Source organism: Perca fluviatilis, chromosome 20 (genome assembly GCF_010015445.1).
Source record: "Perca fluviatilis chromosome 20, GENO_Pfluv_1.0, whole genome shotgun sequence".
Lineage (NCBI taxonomy): Eukaryota > Metazoa > Chordata > Actinopteri > Perciformes > Percidae > Perca > Perca fluviatilis.
The window spans coordinates 9,599,424-9,609,560 of record NC_053131.1 but is presented as its reverse complement, the minus strand read 5'-3'; the positions used below and the strand labels follow the sequence as shown (position 1 = coordinate 9,609,560).

At 42.0% G+C, this 10,137-nt stretch overlaps 1 protein-coding gene across 1 annotated transcript in view; it reads right to left on the bottom strand.

Annotated features, from left to right (window-relative positions):
• Positions 1-4,935: 4,935 nt before the first annotated feature.
• Positions 4,936-10,137, bottom strand: part of psen1 (presenilin 1) — a 13,456-nt gene continuing 8,254 nt past the window's right edge. The window contains exons 6-11 of the mRNA XM_039785407.1: positions 9,929-10,137; positions 8,776-8,874; positions 7,530-7,622; positions 7,271-7,444; positions 5,534-5,652; positions 4,936-5,308 (exon numbers count right to left, since the gene is read on the bottom strand). The exon at positions 9,929-10,137 is cut by the window's right edge and continues 12 nt beyond it. Coding sequence (XP_039641341.1) covers positions 5,153-5,308; positions 5,534-5,652; positions 7,271-7,444; positions 7,530-7,622; positions 8,776-8,874; positions 9,929-10,137 — 850 coding nt within the window. The 3' untranslated portion in view covers positions 4,936-5,152. The remainder of the gene's footprint in view (positions 5,309-5,533; positions 5,653-7,270; positions 7,445-7,529; positions 7,623-8,775; positions 8,875-9,928) is intronic.

The following is a 10,137-nucleotide window of genomic DNA, read 5'->3' as shown; positions in this document are numbered from 1 at the left end:
ACAAGGAAACCAAAACAGAAGATTCAAATTTCTGTCAATGGGGATTCTTCCTCATTGAGTCTGGGTGGATGAAGGATAAGTCTTTTCTGGGAAAGCAGCTCAAACAGCTACAAGTGCATTGTGTAACCTAATCTGAACAGGACAGGTGTTTGGAGTGGTTGCAGGAGAAGCCTTATGGAATTAACTCTGTAGTTGTTCACTAGCCGAGCCACAGGACTCACCATGCCCGAATGAGGCCTCACTGAGGGCATATTAGGTAAGTCACAGTATGAGGCTAAACATTCTGGGTAAACTGCCATACTGTGCCACAGTCCCGGCCCGCCAGGCCAAACTGTCCCCATGGTGACAGCTAATACGTCCAGTGTGCAAGGCAGCGTGCCAACAGTGCCCGTCAGCCAGTTGGCATCGGGGGACGGCGAGCGCGGGATACCAGTGCATCAGCACGCCGAGGAATTTGCACAATGTTCCCACCGTCTGCAGAGATGCTTTACGTTGATTCTCGGGAGGGTTTGCTCACTGGCAAGCAGTGCAGATGATGCAGGAAAGACAACAGCATTTAGTAAGAAGTGTTGAAGCCCCCAACCTTTGACCTCTGTGGAGGGGGGGCCAAATATATAGAGATCAGTAAAGTTTTACATAAGTAAAATCTCACATCATACAGCTTTATGGTGTTTGGTGTTGTACATCAACTATGCAATGAAACTAAATGCATTTACTCAAGTACTGTACTACTGTAACTTTGAGGTACTTGTATTTACTTGATTATTTCCATTTTCTGCTACTTTATACTTCTACTCCGCTACAATTCAGAGGGAGATATCATGACAGCAACTACTTCCTTTGCATTAGATTTACACATCACATATAAAACATGGTCAATTATTACAGAATACAGACTCATTTAAAATTAGCTTCACCTGCAACATTATAATGCTCTTTACAAGTTTATGCATCAGTGATAATAATCCGGTAATAATAACGACTCTAGCAGGCCACGCTCAGCTGCATAATGAGTACTTTTACTTTTTATATTAGCCTTTTCTGCTAATAATATTTATGCACATTTAATGAAGTCGAATTTTGAATGCAGAACTTCCACTTGTAATGAAGTATTTTTTACATTATTTTACTGGTACTCAAGAGAAATGTTTCTTCCACCACTGTTTAAATGATAAATTCTTAGCAACATGCATGTACTACCTCTGCATTATTGAGCTGGTTGGTCTTGTGTGTGATAACCATTGCCAGTACCTTGCCGTGCTACCCAGGAAATAGTACACGTAGCACGTTTGTGAGAGACGGGGGTGATGGCGCAGTGGATAGGACACATGCCTTTGGTGTGGGAGATCTGAGTTCAATTCCCACTGCGATACATCAACCAACGTGACCCTGAGCAAGACACTTAACCCCTAGTTGCTCCAGAGGCGTGTGACCTCTGATATATATATATATAGCAATTGTAAGTCGATTTGGATAAAAGTGTCAGCTAAACAAAATCAAAGCATGACAGGCTGAAATATGCTATAACCTAGTCCTTAGTTTAGGTCAAGCTCCCAAAAGCACTGGATCCTACACTACCCATGATGCAACATTAGACCCTCCGATCTCAATAAATGCCCAGGTCTTTCAATCTCTACATCCCCAGTTTGTAACACAGACTTCCTGTTATAAATTTGTAGTCTCTAAGACCAAGCTGAGATTTTAGACTTTAGAAAGTCTCTAGAATCGCAGAAGACATTCCACAACTGTTTTTATTTTGTAAATTGACTTTGATGTGTAAAAATCCAGGGGGAGTGCCCATCTGTATTTGCTCTTTGTGTTGAAACTAAAACAAAATTTGGAGAAGCTCAATTCCTGAAAAGACAAATAGGCATAATCTCAAATTTTGCAAGATTAAAAAGAAAAGACGTCACAGTACGGGACACAGTGAGAAGCTTGGCATTGTGTACTTGTTGAATTAATTGTTTTGATACTGGTATATACAGTAAACGGGTGCACTGACCATTTTTTAACTATACGACCCTATTTGAAGATCCAAACGTCCATTGAAATGTATGCAAACGTTACTCTTTTCATCGATGGGGATTTCCATCAGCCTTGTACCTACATGTGATGTGCGAGCCGGGGGTTAACTGGTCTTTGTACTGGACACACCCATGTTTTTATTGACAGCCGACTCTGGCTAGTAAAGAGCAAAAGCACCAAAATCACCACTTGGCATCTAAGATAATGGCAAAAAAATAAAACCAAACTATGATTTCACAGATTATCACTTTAAGAGCTATAATGTGATGCTTTAGGGCGCGTTCAGATTCTATCAGATTCAATAGTCCATTGCTACCGGATAATAGGTTGGGTGTAATTGGCTATCAAATTGGGAGAGAGGGGGATAAAATCTGATAAAGATTTATGAAAAAGGAAACGGGCCTAATTTTGAAAAAGAAAATCTTAGAAATGTGGGAACATAGGGCTGTGGGAACATAGGCACGCTGCCAATGGGAATGTCACTGAAATGGCCCATTTCTGTGACGTCCTGTTGTGTTCTTTAACTACGGCGGCCGAGACGGTTCAACATCAATGCAAAAGCGACAACACAAATGCAAAAGCGACAACACAAATGCAAAAGGCACAACACAAATGCAAAAGCTACAACACAAAACGCAAAAGCTACAACACAAATGCAAAAGCAACAATGGAAATGAGCAGCAACGGAAGTGACTATCAAAGCAGCGGTGTCAGCTGGGAAAATAAAGAGCATTTCATGTCACAGCTGACACCGCTGTGTAGATGGTCATTTCCGTTGTTGCTATGTTGATTTCCTTCATTAATTGACTGCTTATTTCTGTAATGCCACCATAGTGCGGCCCCCATCGCCGCAGCCTAAACGCACTACCCCCATTCAAAATGAATGGGCAGACCTGCGTTTTTGCCAGACTGTCTGAGGACCGCTGTAGTGTGTGTGTGTGTGTGTGTGTGTGTGTGTGTGTGTGTGTGTGTGTGTGTGCAGCCTGAAGAAGCTGCTTGTAAAGAAAAAAAAAAAAAAAAAAAAAAAAAGACTATTTTAAGTTTCATTATTTATTTATTAAAAAACAAAATCTGAGTTTAATAACCTTGCATAACACACATATTCATGTGAAGGACAGAAAAAAAAGCCAGTCACCCAACATATTCCCTCAAAACAAAAAAGAAGAAAGAAAAAAAAAACGTTTCAGAACAAATCCCACTATATTGTTCCCTCTTGGTTTCTTCTCTGCAAGCATGAGACTCGAGTGCAACAACAAAAGAGCAATCAGTGCAGCTCGTCCTTCGCCATCTATCTGCATTAGTTCATATTTGAGAAGTCACAGAGTTTGGGTTCATACACATCTCAATATTCATACAAGATCTCTTTTTATACCTTGATTAAAACTTAGTTTGTTTTTTTTTACTTTTAAAAATAGACAGTTAAGCAAAGAATGCTAACTGGAGATTAGGTTTTCCGAAAATTTTCACAAATTCAAGTATCGACTTAGACTAGATCTACAATCCCTCATTCATCAGGACTAAGCGCGTTTTCCTCAAAACGCAAAACAGAATATCAGTCAAAAGTTGTAGGTTTTCACACTCCCCCCCACCCAGATTTTCCTGATCTGTGTAGGAACCCCGTTAACATTTACCCTCGTGTTTCCAAAAGTACAAAGTTTCTCTTCTGCATATCTTGAAAAACAACGCCACAGCATCTGCGTATGGTCCAAATAGTTGCGTTTGATGTAGCATAGTTCAAGACAGCACCAGGAGAACATCATGAGGGCAGCTATAAGCCTAAAGGTTCAGAGTTTGTGACCAGATGATCACAGGTTACAATCCCTGGACAGGTTGCAAAAACTAAAAAACTAAAAACTAATGAAATCTCAGTCAGGGAAGAGAATGAAAAGCACATTTCTGTCCCACAATGACAATAACAACTACTACTACTAGTACTACTACTGAAATGCCCTTGAGCAAGGCACTGAACCTCTGACTGCTCCAGCAGAGCTGCTCAGTGGCTGACAGTACATGACTGACATGGCAGGCAAGCCTCGGGTGTAAGTGTGTAAGTGGGTGTGAACTTTCCACCCTCTGCAGGCTCTTCCTTCAAATGCGATTTTACGGGGAAAAAAATAATAAAAAAATCAAAGTAATAGTGAGGGCAGGAAACGTGGTGAAATCTCTGATGAGTCAGTGTCACAATTACACTCAAATCTTTAGTGCTAGAGACTATAAATTCTTTCCACTATTAAAACTTCACATCACGTTCAGTGGGAATCTTTCGGGGGAGTGAATCGCTCCGGCTTCAGAGCTTTGGTTTTCGTGCGTCTTAACCATTCTTAATAGCGGTGAGGAAAGCACGTCTGGTGACTGACAGCTCATACACAATCAAACTACACATATACCAATGAAGGCTTTTTAATCTTGGGTTTAGTTTAGGGGGGGAGGGGGGGTCGGCGGTGGCTCCGAAGTCGTAAAAAAAAAAAATAAAAAAAATAAGGGAACATATTTGATCACAGTCTTTGAAGGGAGATTTAATGAAGCCGGTCTCCCTTTCGCTCAACAGCTCCCACCAAGGTGTCCCTGAGCAAGGCACCTACTGTAAAGCCCCAGTCGTAGAGGACTGTGGTTGTACTGGGCAGCTCCCAGATATGAAATGCGTGCGGATTGGGAAGCATGGTGCTGCCGAGAAGAAGCAGACAAGCTCTTGAAAAGCTTCCCTGGATTAAAATAAAAAATAAAAAAATAAAAATAAAAATTAAAAAAAAAAAAAGGTGAAAAACTTCTCATAAAGCTTGGATCGCGTCTTGATACCGGTTGATCGGCGATTTCAAGATGAGGTCCCAAGTCGAGCGAGAAATGTCACTTCTTGGTTTAAAACGGAAAAGAAATATTTAAGAGAAACAGCTGTTGTGGGGAATACCCCTGTTGGCGTCGATAAAGAAAAAAAAAGGCAGAACAGAAACAACTTGTTTCCCGTCATCGGGAGTTCTTAGGAGGGGATGTGGGGGTGGGAGAGGCCCCTGGCCTGCATCGCCCTTTGTCCCCCACCGCCCCCTCTCCACCACCCCCAGCTGTGAAGGGACTGCTCTCGTGTTGTTGGCCAGAGGGCTACGTGGGTGAGGGTTATCAGGGCAGCGTGCTGCTAAATGTAGAACTGGTGTAGCGCCAGCCGGTCCATGAAGGGCTGCACCAGGTTGTCTGTGGCGAAATAGAAGACCAGGCCGAAAAAAATGGAGATGGGCAGAGCGGGGAGCGCTTTCTTGAAGATGGCGAGGAGCAGCAGGGTGAGGCACAGGCCCTGCGGGGACAGAGACAGGCAGAAAATAAAAACAGACGAAATAGCACACGGTGTACAAATATTGTGTAAGCAACACAAAATCAGCTCTGAGGGGGGGAGCCAAGCAGCCTGCTATACAATCAAGTGGTGGACATAAAGACGGGTTAGCTACTGCGCTGAGAGGTAGAGATGAGGTTTGCGGCGACTCGAGCTTGACACCAAAAATAAGCAGCTGTGGTCACTCACGATGAGGATGGCTACGAAGCAGGCGAGCGTGGTGTTCCAGTCGCCGCTGGCCGTGGCCGAGGCCTTTCCCACCAGCATGCTGTAGAAGATGAAGTCTCCCAGTCCCAGTTTGACGCCCCCTGAGAACACAGGAGGACACCGCATTCAGGGTGGAGTCAATTCAGACACGAGATTGGCCTCAGCCCCACGCCCTCCAACCCCCATAGAATTCTTCTCTCAACTGTAATTACTGTACAAACAAGAGCTCCGACCCCGTATTTACCGAAGATTTGACTTCCACAGAGCGCAGGGCCCCACAAATAGTACCGACATGAAACCTAGCAATTGCCATGAATAATCGCTTCCTAATCTGCTCTGACTAAAAACAGTCTGCAGCCAAACATGCGAGTCGCTAATTTCACAGAAAAAAGGGATCACATAAAAATGTTCCCAAAATGTTTTATGTGTTCGGAGAAGAGGGAACTGAAAGATGATAATTACACACAGAGTCACACAACCTCGGAACTCACAAGTTTGAATTACAGAGCTCGGCTTCATATTAGGGCTGGTAAATCTAAAACGATCATAATGTAGTATTATTTACGCTTGTATTTGATGGTATAACAATAACAATGCACAGTGTACACAACAGTGTATAAAGAGGTATTTGGAAGGACAGACTAATAGTTGCGAAGATAAGACATTTTCAGCGTCTTTATGTATATACAGTGCACTGTATATATATTTTTTTCATTTTGTGCCGCTTTATGTTAATAAGTCACAGTTGGTAGTGATAACAGGTTAGTGTTGCACCCTAAGAGGCCAAAACAATCAATAATGCAGGTTTAAGAATAAATAAAATAAAAATTTTGACATTGTTGATGGTCTATGGCCTAAATCGGGCCCAAAAAAAAAAAAAAGTATTAGGGCCAAATCAAACTAATTTCTCTTTTTGAGATTACACAAGCATGTTTTTACAAACTGTAGCAAACTCATGTCAAACTTAATGGCTTATTTTACCAAATAATACCGTTTGGTCAACTAGTCACGGTTCAGGGCATGGATGTATTGTTCGGTTCATTTAAGCCTCACAAATTTCAGCCTAAAAGGCCTGTGCAGAGAAAGCTTTAAATAAAGTTAGGGGGGGGGGTGTTACCTGACAATGATGGGAAAAAGTGGTGGATGAAGCGACGGCTGTTTACAAGCACTGTGCAACACGTGTGGCTAATGCAAGCGGCAGTACCGCCAATATGAAGGTGCATTTACAAAGACATCACACCACGGTGTCTGTTGACAGTCCAAGGACGGTAGGAAATAGCAACCCCTGGCTGGTTGAAACTATGCTTAACTTTATGTTGATGGAATTAGCCTATAATGTCCATTTTTATATTAAAATAAAGCATTTAAAAAAATAAAAAAACACTCAAGAGGTGTTTTTTTCCTTATGTGTGCCAAATAAATATTGAAAAGGATGTTGAAACCGTTTGTTCTGCGCCAAGCTATTTAATAAGTCATACAACAGACAGTATTTAGTATTGCAATTCATTATTCATCTCTCTATTAAATTGTTGTAGGAGAGATATGATGTCTTTTAAAGAGCTGACTGTACTCTGGCTTAACGGAAGGCCCAATGAATTAATCTCAGAGATAGATAAATCAAAAGAGGCCTGATGCCTCTTTTTGACAACAATACCTTTAATAAATTACTAAAATAAAGCTTAAATACTGTATTTTAAATATTAGTCTCTCAGCACTCACTCTCTTCATCGTCGTCTTCGGCGGGAGGGCGAGCGGAGGGCATCTCCTGGATCTCCCGTCTGGTCTGCTCGGTGGACTGGAGCGGCCCCAGCTGGTGCTCCTGCTGGTTGACCCAGGTGGAGGTGAAGCCCCCGTCGTCCTGCGGCGGACTGGCGGCAGCCGGGGACGCCACGGCTGCAGACAAGCCACGGCAGTTAGACTAAACAACCACCCAGAGGAAGATTTCACATCGCTCAAATCGCTTTGAAACCCCGCTCACCTTCGTGAGCGCCTTGTTGAGATGACGCCGCTTCCGTCGAGTTCCTTTTTGGCCGGTCGGTGTCGGCCATGTTAACGAGCCACACCATTGTAGCTGCGGAAGAAGTCAGAGTCAAACTACTGAAGGGGTCAAGATTTGGGTTACAATCGGAATCTTTTTTAGAAAACTTCCACTGAAATCTGCTATCTTAAGTCATCTTAGTACGTCAACTAAAACCTTTTAAAGTTTAAACATGTTAAATAGGTCTTAAAATTTTGATTATTTGACGTTTTGACATGTTTTTGTTTGGCAGTATCCACCTGAAGTTCAACTTAGACTTTAAGTTGAGATTCCAAAATGAGTTGAATTGGCAGTTTAAGGGAAGCACCAACAGTTAAAAAGGGAAAGTGAAAGTGCTGAAAAACATTTTAGTTGATTTGTTAGCACTGAAAGAAATTGAAGTGTCTTAACAAGTGACTATGCTGAAAGAAGTTAGTTGGAAGCCTATGTGCTGAAAGGGTCACTAAGTACAAATGATGAAAGGAGTTGAAGTGTCAGGTGGAAGGAAAAACCCTAAGAGCATTTTAGGTGTCTGAAAGAAGTTGAAGGGTCAGTTAAGGTCTCAACATTTAAAGCAGTTTTAGATATTTAAAGTGTAACCACATAGAGCTGAAAAAAATGTCAGATGAAGAGCAAGCACCGAATGGAGTTAAAGTGTCATTTCAAGTGACTGCACTAAATGAAATTGAAGTGTCAGATGAAGGGAAAGTGCTGAAAGATGATGAGTTGTCAAGTGAATGTGCTGAAACGGGTTTAGGAGTCACCTGAAGTGAAAATGCTAAAAGAAAAAGGGGTTGACACATCAGTTGATGTCTAACCAGTTCAAGTGAAAGCACTTTTTAGCACTAAGAGAAGTTGAAGTAAAAGTTGAATGGAAAGCCCTGAATATTTAAGTGACTTTTAAAGTGGAAGTGCTGACAGGATTTGAATTTGTATTTGATCTACAAGCGCTGAACGGAGTTGAAGTGTCATTTGAAGTCAAAACTCAGAGGGGGATTTAAGTCCAGTGAAGTCAAGACGCTGAAAGGAGCGGAAGCATCAGTTTTAAGTAAGGACCTGATAGCACTGAAAGGAGTTGAAGTGGCAGTTTAATAGAAAAGCAATTTTATCTTCTGTACGTTTGCTTTAAAACTGGTGTTTCATTGCCCCACCTGTTTTATTACGATAATGATAATACAGTCATGTCTATGATCAGTGTCTGTCTTACAGGAGTAGATGAGAGCTGGAAAGATGGGCTCGTTCCTCTCCTGAGCCGTCTCCACCAGGATCCTCAGAGGCCCTTTGGGACAGAGAACCGCTAACAGATCTGTGAAAGAAGAAAGGGACCAGACAAGTGATGTTAGCCACCGCACAGAGCGCTCTGCTAAAGACCAGAAACAGCGCCCTGACATGACATCTGTGATAACAAGAGGCAGAGACTTCAGTGAGGGACAGTCAACAGGTTTGATCGCTCCAAAGAGAATATTAACGCTCCCAAATGCTGGCTTTCTTCTCTAAGGGTTTACTTCCACTTACAATTACAAAAGTGCACTGAATTTCCATGTATGCTAGAATCACTATGAATGATGATCCAATTTCTTTTTCCACTACACGCCAGTTGCCAGTTAAATATTTCTTCTTGTAACAGGAACTTAAAATGTCGCTGCCACTCTAACTAGAAACTCTTGAAGATGCAACATCATTTGAATATGTTTGGAAAAAAAAACTCTGTCTTTGTCCCTGATGGCCTGTGCATTTACACACCATGGCAGCATATGAACCTCTGCAATCCTAATGCCCATTATAGTGACCAATAAAGTTGTTTTTTGGCAAGTATATTGATTATGTACTACTCCTTGACAGGTAAGGACAAACCACCGACATGCCTTTGTGACTGATACCTAATCTATCTGAACCCATTGCGGATGTGTCAAGAGAAAAATCAAAAAGTATCTACTTACTCTATTTTTTCCCCAGTATTTTGACAATTAGAGCAACCACTTCTAACTATTACCAAGGAAGCAGCTTCTAGGGAATAAACGGCTATTTTTGTCGTTCAACCAACACTTCCTGAAAGCATTTGGGTTTCAGTTTTGGGCCGTGAGACACATGGTTTCTTTTAGCACACCAATAATGACATTTATCAACACTTGTTTCAAACATTTTACATGTTAATAGGTTTAGCTTTGGCTCCAAATCCATAGCTTTTTACTATCCTAAGAAAATGTTTAGGATTCTTTTTTTTTTTTCTCTTTCTCAAGCACTAAAAGGAACCAGATGACTGAACATTGGTGCACAAAATAACATCTTCAAAGGGTCAGGTGAAGAGTTCATGTTTCTTCCTTAAAAGTGCACAGAGGAGCAGAGAGAGGAGGATTTACCGTAGACGGATATGACGGCTAATATGAGCCAGGCGGTCCACTCCGGCAAGTACTTGATGAAAACCAGGGCCATGAGGGCGCTGATCATGATGAGGTAGGCCTGCTGGAGCCGCAGCGGCCCTTTCCAATGAATACAGACCATGCCCACCACTCCGAAGTTCCAAATGATTACCGCCAGGGTGAAGTAGTCCATGGCCACATTGTAGGTC